We start from the raw sequence: 18,321 nt of genomic DNA on the forward strand, positions 1-18,321 counted from the left end.
GAAAATGAAGAACCTTAGATCAAATGGGACAACAGAATGTGTTCCTGACACTAAAAATACTCATATTACTTAAGATTTTGTAATAATCAATACAACCCCAAAATGATGATTTGGCTAAAATTTTTAACTTTCATACAAACCCCAAACAACTGTAAACTGTAATTTTTGGAACAATTATTTTTAAAATCACCAAAATTCAAAGACACTATTTAAAAATGCAGAAATAAAAACAAATCATGAACATGTTATATACCTTATTTAATTCTTAATTACTTTTGGGACATTCTTTTCTCCTTTAATAAAAAGAATAGTAGTAATATATATGCTATTGGTAGAAAATTAAGAGCTTCTATAAAATGCTGTGAAAAGAAATTTCAATTATTACTAAATATGCCAACTCTTAGTTTAAAAAATGCAGAAGAAGCTAGTCAGCAGACTTAAACTTGAAGCAGACCCGCTTCCCTCTGAAGCAATGATTTGCTATACTTCCTAGATAATCCTTCAGAAAAGTCTTTCTATATGTTAATATAAATAGTTCAGAATACCAAGACATTGGTACAGAACAGGACATAAACAGGTCACACAACATAACTGGTCTTGCTCCACAGTTACTACAATGAAGTCCACAGGAGCAGGTGGGGAAGGAAACCAACACAATCCAATGATGCAGTTGTCATAAAACCAGATCATGACTCTCTTCCTATTACCTGATGGTCAGTTGTTTAGTTAGATGCAATGGAAATAAAACTGAAAGAAATCTGAAGAGGAAATAAAAAAATGAAACGTATGTCTCAACATGTTTTACTTTTGGTGAAGTCAAATGGTTTCCACCACTGAGCAAACTGCAGTACTTTCTTCCTCTGATCCTCAAAGCTTTCTCGGATCCCTTTCCTCCAAAGTCTTGGTTCTACATCCAGCATCCCACCAATGATTTCCTTTCAAAGAATGAGAAAAATACAAACATGTGCATGTATAAATACTAAAAACAGGAATGAAACTATTTCTATTTATTCTGTTACTAAATATAACATTAAGTAGTTCTCCGTGAGGATGCTCAAATTTTACATAGGTATTAGTTTCAAGTTAAAAATAAACCTTCTTTTCATTTAGTTCTAACTGTGCAAATCCTGTGATTCTAGGGGTCCTAGCTGTGTCTCCTGTCAAACAATTTGTCTATTTTGTTGCTTGTTAGCACATCTATCAGACAGCAGCAAAGGGGAGGAAGAGAAAATGAAATTTAATTAATTTGGTCCTTATTAGCTGCTCTGGTAAAAGTTTGACGAAAAAGTTGATCAATATGTAGCAATTATTAACTTGGTTGTTCAACTACAGTTGAATCTCAGGGTAATGTTCTCTCTACTACCCAGTATAGTTAAAAGCCAGTTTCTTCTACTATTAGCTGTAGTTCTTTTTTCAGGAAACAAAATCATATTTTAGTACTAATCTAAGCAAATCAAGAATTAAAAATTATAAATCACCTTCATTTAAAAAGTCACATTCCCAAGCCCTGAAAGGAATGGATTTCTGACTGTCTGTTTATTATTCTAGATCATTTCCTTCATGATCCTCTTCCTGTGCTATCAGTTACAGAAATTAATCAAAGTTATGATAGTGAGTATCCATGTACAGAAGATATGGGGAAGATTTATAATGCTTTGAGGAAGGGAAGTACGGTAATATAGGAAAATCTTGGGCTAAGGGTTGAGTTCTGCATATTCAGTCTAGGTCTACAGGATTGTGTGTTAAGACCTCGGACATAACCACTCTAAGACATAGGTTCTTCATCTTAACAAATATACTAAAGGGACCTACTATGTACAAGCAAGTGCCAAATATTGTAGGGGATACAGAGATAACTAAAATACATTTCTCTGTCTTCAGAAAGCTCATAACAGAATGTGGAGCTGTGGTGGGAGGCACAATAATACTCCAACTATATAAAGGACTGTCTTATAAAGCAGAATAAGGCAAATGTCAAAGCAGACTACATGGAAACTCAAAAAGAAAGAAGATTCTAATTGTTGGATAAATCAGGAAAAGCTTCATGGAAAAGGAAACCTCTTTTCAGTGGGAAAGGGAAATAAAGGGGTTAAGAGAGACACAGTTTAAAAAGAGGGCACATTTAGATTTAATGCAAGAGTTTCTTGGCACCAGCCAATCACTAGCAATGTAGTTTAAGAAAGCCTAGCTTATAAATTGATCTAAAACTGTCCATAAAACATCAAGTTTTGTCTCATGTGTACCATATAAGGACTGATTCTTGTTCTGTTACTGAAGCAGATGTTAATGGAAAGAAACCAACCCTTCTTGCTCTCTAAACAACTGCAGGCTGAAGGGAGTTTTGGTCTCATAGGCTGTTTCTTGGAAAGCAAATTTTGGGGAAAACGGATCAATGATGTAATGCTAACTAAAGAAGCCTTCCTTTTAACATTAAAACAGTATCATAAAAACCACAGTACATGCATAATATTTGTGGGGGGGGGCGATCTCCCAATTAAATTTATGCAAGTTAAAAAATTGATATTTTACTTCATTTTCACTAAAATTAACTTTTCTTTTTTTGAAAGAAATAAATGCAGAGTCATAAAGCTTTGAGTTATAAAGCTCTATTGAATAACAACAGAATTTTTCAGAGCAATGAAAACAAATTTCTTTCTAGTTAACTCTGGGAAAAGATATTCTGAAAAATTCTCAGACAAGTTTCTGTAACATATCTCAACAGTTCATTGATGAATGTGATTTTAGGCCTCTAGTTAACCTTTAAAGATAACAGCATAAGAATTTTTGAGTCCAAACCTCTTACATGTCACTATTCTTTGTAGAAAATGATCTTACACAGGAGATGAAAGTGGGGAGGAAGAACAGGGAACCATGGACAGAGTTTATCTAGGCTCCTCTAATTTAGAGAGAAAGGCCTGAGTTATACTAGATTGAAAGGTCACTTCTAGAGCTGTTATTGCCCAGACTTCTTTTGATTGCTTCAATGGCTACACTAATTTCATTCTAGTCCCTGATACTAACTTACATACTTCCCAGATACTCAGTAGACCTTAAATTTAGGGACTATACCCCTAGAAGGCAATCTGTAGTAACGGAAAGAATCCACTAGCAAATGAAAGATCTACACTCTAGTATCTGTCCAGAAACTATCTGTGTGAAATGAGTGACACAGTCTTCTTGGACTATATGGTGCTTAATTATAAATGAAGATGTGAGATCATTTGTTCTCTAGCTCAACCATGAGCTTATGCACCCCTTGTTTCTGTCACTTATTAGCACGTGACCATGGGGAAGTTACATAGCCTTTCTGTAGCTCAGTTTCATCATCTATAAAATGAAAGTATAAAAATATCTACATAATAGAGTTATTGTGAGCATTAAATGAGTGCTCAGAACAGTACCAGGCTCATTGTAAATCCTCAGTGAGTGGGTTATCATCATTATCAATTATCATCACTCTCAGCACAAGCCTGGCTGACTCCACAGGAAAACATTATAGTCACCATTGACACTGTCAACAAATGTTTGGTTACAAAGTAATATTCCTGTTATAAATATTCTGGGATATATTTATTAACAGTTTCTGGGTACTCCCTCTAAAACTTGGGTGAAACAGTAATAACCAACTTCACTATATATTGTGGTCAAAGTTTTGATTTCCCTTCAAAAGAAAAGTGTTACAAAGTTGCTAAACTCTGGTATTTTACTAAATTTGTGAGCATACCTTTCCAAAGTAATAAGGGAATTTGCGTTGATCTTCAATGACATGGGCAAACCCTCCCTGGAGGCCAAAATTCACAGAGAAGTAAGGTAAGCCTCTGGGTACCTAAATAAACAGATAAATCACACATGAATACAGCATGAAATCAGAAAGTTATGCTTAATCCCTCTTCCTAATTAAGCATCCCTCAACTCAAGACAAACGTATACGCTAAATTTCCAGTTCTATAGGTATTTAAGCAATAACCTAACTTCTTAAGTAACACATTTCATTTGGTAGCCTTTCAGCTAGATAGTGCTTTATAATATCCAGCAATTATAATCAGAACCAATTATTTTTCTGTCTTTTGGGGAAACAGGAAAGAAAAGGCATTTTTAAAATATATAACAACCGAGTAATTTTCCTTAGACTATGCAAATAGAGATTAAGAATATGCTTTCTTATATTTTCCTCACAATGCAGAGGTATAACATCCCTGAGATTTTACTACTATTTATTGATCAAAGATAAATTAAACATGAAAAATCATAGTTTTTTATTAACTGGTGAGGTGGGTATAGAAATTTTTAGTTTACCAACCTTGTTTCAAAATATTTCCACAATTAACTATTATCTTTCCCTCTCTTTTTTCCCTGCCTCTTTCTATACACACTCACGCACAGACACACACACACAAACACACACACGTGTGCATGCATGAAGTATTTTAAACTCTATCGTGATTGGAAAACGCCATCATTTCTAGCTTTAAAAGTTAAGTAGAGACAGCAACAGTCAGCTCTACCTACCACCAGAGTCTCCAATCAAGCCTCTCAGATAGCCTCAACCACCAGAGGGCAGACAGCAGAAGCAAGAAAAACTACAACTCTGCAGCCTGTGGAACAAAAACCACATTCACAGAAAGATAGACAAGATGAAAAGGCAGAGGGCTATATACCAGATGAAGGAACAAGATAAAACCCCAGAAAAACAACTAAATGAAGTGGAGATAGGCAACCTTCCAGTAAAAGAATTCAGAATAATGATAGTGAAGATGATCCAGGACCTCAGAATAAGAATGGAGGCAAAGATCGAGAAGATGCAAGAAATGTTTAACAAAGCCCTAGAAGAATTAAAGAACAAACAAACAGAGATAAGCAATACAATAATTGAAATGAAAACTACACTAGAAGGAATCAATAGCAGAATAACTGAGACAGAAGAACGGATAAGTGACCTGGAAGACAGAATGGTGGAATTCACTGCTGCAGAACAGACAAAAGAAAAAAGAATGAAAAGAAATGAAGACAGCCTAAGAGACCTCTGGGACAACATTAAACGCAACAACATTCACATTATAGGGGTCCCAGAAGGAGAAGAGAGAGAGGAAGGACCAGAGAAAATATTTGAAGAGATTATAGTTGAAAACTTCCCTAACACGGGAAAGGAAATAGCCACCCAAGTCCAGGAAGCACAGAGAGTCCCATACAGGAAAAACCCAAGGAGAAACATGCCGAGACACATACTAATCAAACTGGCAAAAATTAAAGACAAAGAAAAATTATTGAAAGCAGCAAGAGAAAAATGACAAATAACATACAAGGGAACTCCTATAAGGTTAACAGCTGATTCCTCAGCAGAAACTCTACAAGCCAGAAGGGAGTGGCATGATATACTTAAAGTGATGAAAGGGAAGAACCCACAACCAAGATTACTCTACCCGGCAAGGATCTCATTTAGATTTGATGGAGAAATCAAAAGCTTTACAGACAAGCAAAAGCTAAGAGAGTTCAGCACCACCAAACCAGCTCTACAACAAATGCTAAAGGAACTTCTCTAAGTGGGAAACACAAGAGAAGAAAAGGACCTACAAACACAAACCCAAAACAATTGAGAAAATGGTCATAGGAATACACATATCAATAATTACCTTAAACGTGAATGGATTAAATGCTCCAACCAAAAGACAAAGGCTTGCTGAATGGATACAGAAACAAGACCCATATGTATGCTGTCTACAAGAGACCCACTTCAGACCTAGGGACACATACAGACTGAAAGTGAGGGGATGGAAAAAGATATTCCATGCAAATGGAAATCAAAAGAAAGCTGGAGTAGCTATACTCATATCAGATAAAATAGACTTTAAAATAAAGAATGTTACAAGAGACAAGGAAGGACACTACATAATGATCAAGGGATCAATCCAGGAAGACGATATAACAATTATAAATATATATGCACCCAACATAGGACCACCTCAATACATAAGGCAACTGCTAACAGCTATAAAAGAGGAAACTGACAGTAACACAATAATAGTGGGGGACTTTAACACCTCACTTACACCAGTGGACAGATCATCCAAAATGAAAATAAATAAGGAAACAGAAGCTTTAAATGACACAATAGACCAGATAGATTTAATTGATATTTATAGGACATTCCATCCAAAAACAGCAGATTACACTTTCTTCTCAAGTGCACACGGAACATTCTCCAGGATAGATTACATCTTGGGTCACAAATCAAGCCTCAGTAAATTTAAGAAAATTGAAATCATATCAAGCATCTTTTCTGACCACAACGCTATGAGATTAGAAATGAACTACAGGGAAAAAAATGTAAAACACACAAACACATGGAGGCTAAACAATACGTTACTAAATAACCAAGAGATCACTGAAGAAATCAAAGAGGAAATCAAAAAATACCTAGAGACAAATGACAATGAAAACACGACGATCCAAAACGTATGGGATGTAGCAAAAGCAGTTCTAAGAGGGAAGTTTATACCTATACAAGCCTACCTCAAGAAACAAGAAACATCTCAAGTAAACAATCTAACCTTACACCTAAAGGAACTAGAGAAAGAAGAACAAACAAAACCCAAAGTTAGCAGAAGGAAAGAAATCATAAAGATCAGAGCAGAAATAAATGAAATAGAAACAAAGAAAACAATAGCAAAGATCAATAAAACTAAAAGCTGGTTCTTTGAGAATATAAACAAAATTGATAAGCCATTAGCCAGACTCATCAAGAAAAAGAGGGAGAGGACTCAAATCAATAAAATTAGAAATGAAAAAGGAGAAGTTACAACAGACACCGCAGAAATACAAAGCATCCTCAGACACTACTACAAGCAACTCTATGCCAATAAAATGGACAACCTGGAAGAAATGGACACATTCTTAGAAAGGTGTAACTTACCAAGACTGAACCAGGAAGAAACAGAAAATATGAACAGACCAATCACAAGTAATGAAATTGAAACTGTGATTAAAAATCTTCCAACAAACAAAAAGTCCAGGACCAGATGGCTTCATAGGCGAATTCTATCAAACATTTAGAGAAGAGCTAACATCCATCCTTCTCAAAACTCTTCCAAAAAATTGCAGAGGAAGGAATGCTCCCAAACTCATCCTATGAGGCCACCATCACCCTGATACCAAAACCAGACAAAGATACCACAAAAAAAGAAAATTACAGACCAATATCACTGATGAATATAGATGCAAAAATCCTCAACAAAATACTGGCAAACAGAATCCAACAACACATTAAAAGGATCATACACCACGATCAAGTGGGATTTATCCCAGGGATGCAAGGATTCTTCAATATACGCAAATCAATCAATGTGATACACCATATTAACAAACTGAAGAATAAAAACCATATGATCATCTCAATAGATGCAGAAAAAGCTTTTGACAAAATTCAACACCGATTTATGATAAAAACTCTCCAGAAAGTGGGCATAGAGGGAACCTACCTCAACATAATAAAGGCCATATATGACAAACCCACAGCAAACATCATTCTCAACGGTGAAAAACTGAAAGCATTTCCTCTAAGATCAGGAACGAGACAAGGATGTCCACTCTCACCACTATCATTCAACAGAGTTTTGGAAGTCCTAGCCACGGCAATCAGAGAAGAAAAAGAAATAAAAGGAATACAAATTGGAACAGAAGAAGTAAAACTGTCACTGTTTGCAGATGACATGATACTATACATAGAGAATCCTAAAACTGCCACCAGAAAACTACTAGAGCTAATCAATGAATTTGGTAAAGTTGCAGGATACAAAATTAATGCACATAAATCTCTTGCATTCCTATACACTAATGATGAAAAATCTGAAAGAGAAATTACGGAAACATTCCCATTTACCATTGCAACAAAAAGAATAAAATACCTAGGAATAAACCTTCCTAGGGAGACAAAAGACCTTTATGCAGAAAACTATAAGACACTGATGAAATAAATTAAAGATGATACCAACAGATGGAGAGATATACCATGTTCTTGGATTGGAAGAATCAATATTGTGAAAATGACTATACTACCCAAAGCAATCTACAGATTCAATGCAATCCCTATCAAATTACCAATGGCATTTTTTACGGAGCTCGAACAAATCATCTTAAAATTTGTATGGAGACACAAAAGACCCCGAATAGCCAAAGCAGTCTTGAGGGAAAAAAACGGAGCTGGAGGAATCAGACTCCCTGACTTCAGACTATACTACAAAGCTACAGTAATCAAGACAATATGGTACTGGCACAAAAACAGAAATATAGATCAATGGAACAAGATAGAAAGCCCAGAGATAAACCCACGCACCTATGGTCAACTAATCTATGACAAAGGAGGCAAAGATATACAATGGCAAAAAGACAGTCTCTTCAATAAGTGGTGCTGGGAAAACTGGACAGCTACATGTAAAAGAATGAAATTAGAATACTCCCTAACACCATACACAAAAATAAACTCAAAATGGATTCGAGACCTAAATGTAAGACCGGACACTATAAAACTCTTAGAGGAAAACAGGAAGAACACTCTTTGACATAAATCACAGCAAGATCTTTTTTGACTCACCTCTTAGAGTAATGGAAATAAAAACAAAAATAAACAAATGGGAACTAATGAAACTTCAAAGCTTTTGCACAGCACAGGAAACCATAAACAAGACTAACAGACAACCCTCAGAATGGGAGAAAATATTTGCAAACGAATCAATGGACAAAGGATTAATCTCCAAAATATATAAACAGCTCATTCAGCTCAATACTAAAGAAACAAACAACCCAATCCAAAAATGGGCAGAAGACCTAAATAGACATTTCTCCAAAGAAGACAGATGGCCAAGAAGCACATGAAAAGATGCTCAACATCACTAATTATTAGAGAAATGGAAATCAAAACTGCAATGAGGTTTCACCTCACACCAGTTAGAATGGGCATCATCAGAAAATCTACAAAGAACAAATGCTGGAGAGGGTGTGGAGAAAAGGAAACCCTCTTGCACTGTTGGTGGGAATGGAAATTGATACAGCCACTATGGAGAACAATATGGAGGTTCCTTAAAAAACTAAAAATAGAATTACCATATGACCCACTACTGGGCATATATCCAGAGAAAACCGTAATTCATAAAGACACATGCACCCCAATGTTCATGGCAGCACTATTTACAATAGCCAGGTCATGGAAGCAACCTAAATGCCCATCGACAGACCAATGGATAAAGAAGTTGTGGTACATATATACAATGGAATATTACTCAGCCATAAAAAGGAACGAAACTGAGTCATTTGTTGAGACATGGATGGATCTAGAAACTGTCATACAGAGTGAAGTCAGTCAGAAAGAGAAAAATAAATATCGTATATTAACGCATGTATGTGGAACCTAGAAAAATGGTACAGATGAACCAGTTTGCAGGGCAGAAGTTGAGACACAGATGTAGAGAACAAACGTATGGACACCAAGGGGGGAAAACCGCGGTGGGGTGTGGATCGTGGTGTGCTGAATTGGGCGATTGCGATTGACATGTATACACCAATGTGTATAAAATTGATGACTGATTAAAAAAAAAAAAAGTTAAGATCTTGTGTCCTTCCAAGTTTTTCCTCCAAGGCCTTATTCTGTCACTAGAAAGTATTCAAACTGGTCAATTTAAAGTAATATCTCTCCCCTCTAATTCCCTTATACAGTCAGCATTTACTAATTTTGGCAGTGAATTACATATTTCTACTTAACTATATATATTTTGTATTATGTCCTCAGGAAGGCATGTCTTGGAAAGAGATAGTATGGTATGGTGGAAGAAGAGTGGTCATCTTGAAATAGTATAAAGCAATTAAAATTGGGGCTTATAAAGAGTTGTTCAGGTTATAGGAAAAGCATAAGTAAAAAATAATCAGTTTACAAAATAGTACAATACGTAAAACGCAGAGAAATGGGTTACTACTTTGTGCTTTTTAAAAATATTTTCACATTTTAAAATAAAATGTGAAAACGTATGACAGAGACAATTAGGAAAAAAATAAAGAGACGGACAAGACTCTAATCACAGCTCTGATACTTATAACTATGTAACTTCAGGCAAGTTATTTAACATCTGTGAGTCTCATGAGAAATATGAAGAGCTCAGAAGTTTGCTGTGAAGATCAAATAGAAAAATGCATATAAATGCTTGGCACAGAGAATATTATTCAAATATTACTTTCATTTCCATCTATTAATAGTGCTTTGTGCAAATCTGGTAGTCAAAGAAAAAGGAATGGAAGGTTCCATTAAAAAATATATATATATTTTAACATCTTTATTGGAGTATAATTGCTTTACAATGTTGTGTTAGTTTCTGCTTTATAACAAAATGAATCAGCTATACATATACATATATCCCCATATCGCTTCCCTCTTGCATTTCCCTCCCTCCCACCCTTGCTATCCCACCCCTCTAGGTGGTCACAAAGCACCGAGCTGTTCTCCCTGTGCTATGCAGCTGCTTCCCACTAGCTATCAGTTTTACATTTGGTAGTGTATATATGTTCATGCCACTCTCTCACTTTGTCCCAGTTTACCCTTCCCTCTCCCCGTGTCCTCAAGTCCATTCTCTAGTAGGTCTGTGTCTTTATTCCCATCCTGCACCTAGGTTCTTCATGATCATTTTTTTTTTAAATTCCATACATACGTGTTAGCATACGGTATTTGTTTTTCTCTTTCTGACTTTCTTCACTCTGTATGACAGACTCTAGGTCCATCCACCTCACTACAAATAACTCAATTTCGTTTCTTTTTATGGCTGAGTAATATTCCATTGTATATATGTGCCACATATTCTTTATCCATTCATCTGTCGATGGACACTTAGGCTGCTTCCATGTCCTGGTTACTGTAAATAGAGCTGCAATGAACATTGTGGTACATGACTCTTTTTGAATTATGGTTTTCTCAGGGTATACACCAAGTAGTGGGATTGCTGGGTCGTATGGTAGCTCTATTTTTAGTTTTTTAAGGAACCACCATACTGTTCTCCATAGTGGCTGTATCAATTTCCATTCCCACCAACAGTGCAAGAGGGTTCCCTTTTCTCCACACCCTCTCCAGCATTTACTGTTAGTAGATTTTTTGATGATGGCCATTCTGACAGGTGTGAGGTGAAACCTCATTGCAGTTTTGATTTGCATTTCTCTAATGATTAATGATGTTGAGCATTCTTTCATGTGTTTGTTGGCAATCTGTATATCTTCTTGGGAGAAATGTCTATTTAGGTCTTCTACCCAGTTTTGGATTGGGTTGCTTGTTTTTTTGATATGGAGCTGCATGAGCCGCTTGTAAATTTTGGAGATTAATCCTTTGTCAGTTGCTTCATTTGCAAACATTTCTCCCATTCTGAGAGCTGTATTTTCGTCTTGTTTATGGTTTCCTTTGTTGTGAAAAAGTTTTGAGTTTCATTAGGTCCCATTTTTTAATTTTTGTTTTTATTTGCATTTCTCTAGGAGATGGGTCAAAAAGGATCTTGCTATGATTTATGTCATAGAGTGTTCTGCCTATGTTTGCCTCTAAGAGTTTTATAGTGTCTGGCCTTACATTTAGGTCTTTAATCCATTTTGAGTTTATTTTTGTGTATGGTGTTAGGGAGTGTTCTAATTTCATTCTTTTACATGTAGCTGTCCAGTTTTCCCAACACCACTTATTGAAGAGACTGTCTTTTCTCCATTGTATATTCTTGCCTCCTTTATCAAAAATAAGGTGACCCTAGGTGCATGGGTTTATCTCTGGGATTTCTATCCTGTTCCATTGATCTATATTTCTGTTTTTGTTCCAGTACCATACTGCCTTGATTACTGTAGCTTTGTAGTATAGTCTGAAGTCAGGGAGTCTGATTCCTCCAGCTCCGTTTTGGTTTCTCAAGATTGCTTTGGATATTCAGGGTCTTTTGTGTTTCCATACAAATTGTGTAATTTTTTGTTCTAGTTCTGTGAAAAATGCCAGTGGTAGTTTGATAGGGATTGCACTGAATCTGCAGATTGCTTTGGGTAGTATAGTCATTTTCACAATGTTGATTTTCCAATCCAAGAACATGGTATATCTCTCCATCTGTTTGTATCACGTTTAATTTCTTTCATCAGTGTCATAGTTTTTTGCATACAGGTCTTTTGTCTCCTTAGGTAGGTTTATTCCTAGGTATTTTATTCTTTTTGTTGCAATGGTAAATGGGAATGTTTCCTTAATTTCTCTTTCAGATTTTTCATCATTAGTGTATAGGAATGCAAGGGATTTCTGTACATTAATTTTGTATCCTGCTGCGTTACCAAATTCATTGCTTAGCTCTAGTAGTTCTCTGGTAGCATCTTTAGGATTCTCTATGTATAGTATCATGTCATTTGCAAACAGTGACAGCTTTATTTTCTTTTCTGATTTGGATTTTTTTTATTTCTTTTTCTTCTCTGATTGCTGTGGCTAAAACTTCCAAAACAATGTTGAATAATAGTGGTGAGGGTGGGCAACATTGTCTTGTTCCTGATCTTAGTGGAAATGGTTTCAGTTTTTCACCACTGAGGACGATGTTGGCTGTGGGTTTGTCATATATGGCCTTTATTATCATTAAAATATTTTTGCTATCTGAAGTAGATCAACATGTGTGAGACATGAATTTGAATGGCTAAAATCATGTTGTAGACTACATCAATTAAAGAACAGTACTTCGAGGAAGAGATAACTTCAGAAAGCAATTTATGACGACAGTGCCCATGCTTTTTGTTTGTATTATACTGTGTCTGGCAGAAAAAATGGCTTCCTAAATATGTCAATGTTCCTATCCCATATTTGCCATGAATATGTTACATTATATGGCAAAAAGGACTTTGCAGATACAATTAAGTTAGGGATCTTGAAATGGGGAGATTATCCTGGGTTATATAGCATATGATAGGAGGGTCAGAGTCAGAGAAAGACTGGAAGATCCTATACTGGTTGACTTTGAACACAAAGGAAAGGACCACAAGCCATGGAATGCAGGTGGTTTCTAGAAACTGAAAAAGACAAGGGAATGGATTCTCCCTGCGAGCCTCCAAAAAAAAAAAAAGTAGGCCTGCTAACACCTTGATTTAGCCCAGTGAAACCCAGTTCATATTTGTGACTTCCAGTGCTATGAGATAACAAATGTGCTGTTTTTACAACACTAAGTTTGTGGTAATTTGTATATATCAATACACACCAAAGCTCAACAACATATGGTATAACTGCCAAGTTGGCAAAATGAACACATTATTTCTAAACGAACAATTGCTGCCACAAGCAACTCTTCTCTCACTGCAGGCTGCAAAAGGTACAACCTAATGTCTTGCCTGAAGAGTTGTGAGTCAGTAGGCATTGCAAAGGATCCAGCATCAAAGTATATGTACATTTAGCACTTCCCTTTTCCTGCCTTGACCAGCCAGAGGGATAGAAGTTGGAACCTTGGTACCACCCATGAAGAGTACTGATGGAATTACAGCAAAAAATTTTATTGATGATAGGAAAACAGTAGTATTTGAGCTTTCCCCTTTTAATATTCCAGATTTTAATCCTGACTTCTTATAATTGTCCTCATATTTGACGGTCTTAGGGTAAACCCAAATTTTCCTTGAGGTGGACTTTGCTTAGTTTTGAAAGTCAAACCCGAGACGTCTTAGATGTTTTTCAACTGCTATAGTTATCACAAAATTACATTTAAAAATCATATTAAAGAGTTGAGGAAGAATTCATGTGAAATCTCAGTAAAATTGTCTTGTGAAAAAAGACCACCTTCTTGACAAGTTACTGAATATTATGCAACTCCTCTGCAATGAACATTCAGATCTGTTTTTCTTGTATATTTCCATGAACTTCACACTACACTGCAAAGAAATCAAAAGACCCAGAGAAAGTAAACAAAATAGACATAAAAAGAGAAGCTTATACTCACACAAATAAAAACATAAATCAACAGAGAATCAGAATGAATTACAAATATGTGAATCTCTACTAACAGCCAAGAATCCACTATGGAAAAAAAAATCACCACATCCCCAACACACACATAAAATACTTTATGAAACTACTAAGGACATAGAGTTTTTTAAAAGAATGATAATGAGGTTTCTTCAGAATAAAAATAATGTTAAAATAAATCAAGATTGTTCACTTCATGCTCAGAAACACCATTATCATTTAAAAAAGACACTGGAAAGTTTGTTAACCTTGTAAAAAGTGACCTGCTTTGAAATTATTCTTATACTCAAGTTCTCTTCACAACTCCATCCACATAATTATTAAATCCTAAGCTAAGAGTGACCTCAAGAGGTCATCTGGTTCATTCCCCAGCTACTCTCAAATAGTCTCAGATAAAACGCTATGTGGTGATTTAGAAAAGAAAACACTTCAAAGTTGAATATACAACAACCATTCCAAGAATCTGTATGTTTCTTACTGTCTGTATTTGTTATTTTAAAATATTAAAATCCTCTAGGTACTTATTTTAGGTATATATCCAGGTTTTAAAAAACAACCTTACAATAGGTACTAGATGGCTTACCAGTAAAAATACTGCATATATAGTGGTTATCATGGAGTTCATATATGCTGATGTATACCTCTATCTATCGTTTTAAACTGATAGTCATTTAAGTTCAAACACATTCTAAAAGATCTGTATTTTTTTATTCCCCCTTCATGTTTTCTAATTTTGGTGTCATATTTTACATCTTTATGCCTATCCCTTACCTGTTCATTGTAGTTATATTTAATTTTAAAATCTTTGTCTTTTAACCTTTCTAATTGTTCATTTAAGTGGTTGATCCACTGCCTTTACTTGCCTTTAACAGTGGGGTTTTTCCCTTCCTGTATTTTCTTATTTCTTGTTGTGGTCCTTTCTTTTTCACTTGAAGAAGACCCCTTAACATTTTTTGTAAGGTCACTTTAGTACTGATGAACTCTTAGTTTTTTCCTTTTAGCACTTTAAATATATCATGCCACTCCCTTTTGGCCTGCAAAGTTTCTGCTGAAAAACCAGCAGATAGCCTTACGGAAATTCCCTTGTCGTAACTGTTTTTTCTTGTTGACTTTAAAATTCTCTCTTTACCTTTATTTTTTCCCATTTTAGTTATTATATGTCTTGGTGTGGTTCTCTTTGGGTTCATCTTCTTTGGGATTCTCTGTGCTTCCTATACCTGGATATCTATTTCCTTCTTCAGGTTCAGGAAGTTTTCAGCCAAAATTTCATCAAATACATTTTCTATCCCTTTCTCTCTCTCTCTTCTTTCTGTGACCCCTACAATGCAAATTTAGAATGCCTGATGTTGTCCCAGAGGTCCCTTAAGCTAGGCTCATTTAAAATTTTTTTTTATTTTTCCTGTTCTGATTGGGTGATTTTCACTATTCTATATTCCAGGTTGCTTATGCATTCTTCTATATCACCTAATCTGTGGTTATTTCCTTCTAGTGTATTTTTCATTTCAGTTATTACATTCTTCAGCTCTGATTGGTACTTTTTTATATTTTCTAGTTCTTTGTTAAAATTCCCACTCTGTTCATTTATTTTTGTCCCCAAGTTGAGTTAGCATTATTACTATTGCTCTGAACTCCTTATCAGGTAAATTATTTATCTCTGTTTCAGTAGGGTTTTATTCATTTTTTTTTCTTGTTTTTTCATTTGAAACATATTCCTCTGTCTGCATGACAGTAGGTGAAAGAGTTACCTATCCTGGTCTTGAAGATATGTCCTTGTGTGGGAGCATCCCAATGCAGTCTGTGTGTGCACAGTGGTTTCAGTGGGAGCTCGATCTGAAGTAATCCCAGGGTGCCCTGACAGCCACTGCCTTGGTGGGAGGTAGAGTCAGAGCCATGTTTGAGCTGGGGCTTCTCCTATGCTCAATGGCAGTCACTGCCCTACTGGGGGTGGGATCCAGGCCCAAGGAGCTGAAGCAGGAGCCCTGAGGGACCTGCACTTCTCCCAGGTGTGATGGCAGTCTCCACCTTAATTGTGAGCATGGTCAGGGACTGAGGGCTTGGGGCTGCACTTTGAAGTGGTTCCACTTTTTCCTTGGTGCGCGTACTTTGGTAAGAGGCTAGATCAGGGCTGGAGGAGTTGGAGCCACACTACTGAGCTGGTTCCACTCCTTCCCAAGTGTGCGCACGGACACGCACACATGAAATGGCAGTCTCCACCCTGGAGCTGATTCCTCTCCCTCCCAAGTATGTTGCTCCCATCCTAGTCAGAGGCAGGGCCAGGGTCCAACCAAGCCCTGTTCCCTCCAAGTGTGTGCACTCTTGTTGGCAATTGCAGCCTTGACCTTAGCAGGGAGCAGTAGCAGAGCAGTAGTGGCTAGAGTAGGAGTCTAGTGCAAAGTTGGGGGCACACTGGGGTGGTCCTGGCAAGCCGGCCAGAGCATCATGAAGTTTTCAGTCTGCTGCCTCCACCCTGGGACTGTGAGCAAGCAAGTCTGTGTGCAAGCTCCTCAAGAGCAGAGTTTCCATTTATTACAGCACTCAGGTAAGCCCCACTGGTTTTCTAACCCAGACAGGCTCATCTTCCTCTTGCTGGACCACAGGGCTGGAATGCCTAATGTGTGGATTGAATGCTCCACTCCCCAAGGAAGATCCTGAACATGTGATATCTCTCTCCTCTCTAGGTCACTCTCTAGGGGTGTCAGTCCCAACTAGATCGCTTCTCCTCCCCTCCTATCAGACTCGGTGTGGTTCTTTCTTTACAGTCTAGGTTGTAAAAGAGCTGTTCTGCTAGTCTTTAGGTCACCTTTAGTGAGACCTGCTTTATATGTAGTTGTAGTCTTGATGTGTTTGTGAGGGGAGGTGGGTTCAGCATCGTGCTACTCCACCATTTTGATTCCACCCCTCCCCTAAAATATTTTCAACTGCCATTAAAATCATGTTCTAAAAGAATATTCAATAGCATTGGAAAGTATGATATGAGAAGTGAAAAACTTAGGCACAAAAGATGTATGTACATTAGATACCTTTCTCTATAAGATCATGAATTGGACGTTTGTGGGGGCATTGTTTTGTTTTTTTAATATACTGTCTGTCCCAATTCACCAGCAAGGGAAAAGAAAAAGACTATAGGCAAATTGTAAAATTATTTGTCTAGTTCTGTGAAAAATGCCATTGGTATTTTGATAGGTATTGCACTGAATCTATAGATTGCCTTAGGTGGTAGGGTCATTTTAACAAAATTGATTCTCCCAGTCCAAGAACACGGTATATCTTTCCATCTTTTTGTTTTATCTTCAATTTCTTTCATCAGTGTCTTATAGCTTTCAGAGTAGAGCTCTTTTGCCACCTTAGTTAGATTTATTCCTAGGTATTTCATTCTTTTTGATGTGATGGTAAATGGGATTGTTGCCATAATTTCTCTTTCTGATAGTTCATTGTTAGTGTATAGAAATGCAACAGATTTCTGTATATTAATTTTGTATTCTGCAACTTTACTGAATTCATTGATGAGATCTAATAGTTTTCTGGTGGTGTGTTTAGGATTTTTCTATGTATAGTATCATGTCATCTGCAAACAGTGACAGTTTTACTTCTTCCTTTCCAATTTGGATTCTTTTAATTTCTTTTTCTTCTCTGATTGTTATGGCTTGGATTTCCAAAACTATGTTGAATAAAAGTGGTGACTCTGGACATTCTTGTCTTATTCCTGATCTTAGAGGAAACGTTTTCAGCTTTTCCCCATTGAGTATGATGTCAGCTGTGGGTCTGCCATATATGGCCTTTATTATGTTGAGGTATGTTCCCTCTATGCCAGCTTTCTGGAGAGTTTTTATCATAAATGGATGTTGGATTTTATCAAAAGCTTTTTCTGCATCATATGGTTTTTATTCTTCAATTTGTTAATGTGGTGTGTCACAGTGATTTGTGAATACTGAAAAATCCCTGCATCCCTGGGTTAAATCTCATGTGATCATGGTGAATGATCTTTTTAATGTATTGTTGGATTCATTTTGATAGTATTTGTTGAGGATTTTTGCATCTATGTTCATCAGTGATAATGACCTGTAATTTTCTTTTTTGTGATATCTTTGGTTTTGGTATCAGGGTGATGTTGGCCTCATAGAATGAGTTTGGAAGCGTTCCTTCCTCTGCAATTTTTTGGAATAGTTTCAGAAGGATAAATGGTAGAATTCACCTGTGAAGCCATCTGGTTCTAGACTTTTGTTTGTTGGGAATTTTTAAATAACTGACTCAATTTCATTACTGGTAATTGGTCTGTTCATCTTTTCTATTTCTTCTTAGTTCAGTATTGGGAGATTGTACCTTTGAAACACTCCGAATAGCTAAAACGA

The 18,321-nt window shown here is 36.4% G+C and overlaps 1 protein-coding gene across 2 annotated transcripts in view; it reads right to left on the bottom strand.

Annotated features, from left to right (window-relative positions):
• Positions 1–209: 209 nt before the first annotated feature.
• Positions 210–18,321, bottom strand: part of CWF19L2 (CWF19 like cell cycle control factor 2) — a 198,368-nt gene continuing 180,256 nt past the window's right edge. Inside the window, exons 16-17 of one of the 2 annotated variants that reach the window (XM_061202601.1) lie at positions 3,725–3,781; positions 210–935 (exon numbers count right to left, since the gene is read on the bottom strand). In XM_061202601.1, coding sequence (XP_061058584.1) covers positions 792–935; positions 3,725–3,781 — 201 coding nt within the window. In that variant the 3' untranslated portion in view covers positions 210–791. Of the gene's footprint in view, positions 936–3,724; positions 3,827–18,321 lie in introns of both variants that reach the window. The other variant, XM_061202600.1, reaches the window with a different exon arrangement.

This window comes from Eubalaena glacialis, chromosome 10 (assembly GCF_028564815.1).
Source record: "Eubalaena glacialis isolate mEubGla1 chromosome 10, mEubGla1.1.hap2.+ XY, whole genome shotgun sequence".
Classification (NCBI taxonomy): domain Eukaryota; kingdom Metazoa; phylum Chordata; class Mammalia; order Artiodactyla; family Balaenidae; genus Eubalaena; species Eubalaena glacialis.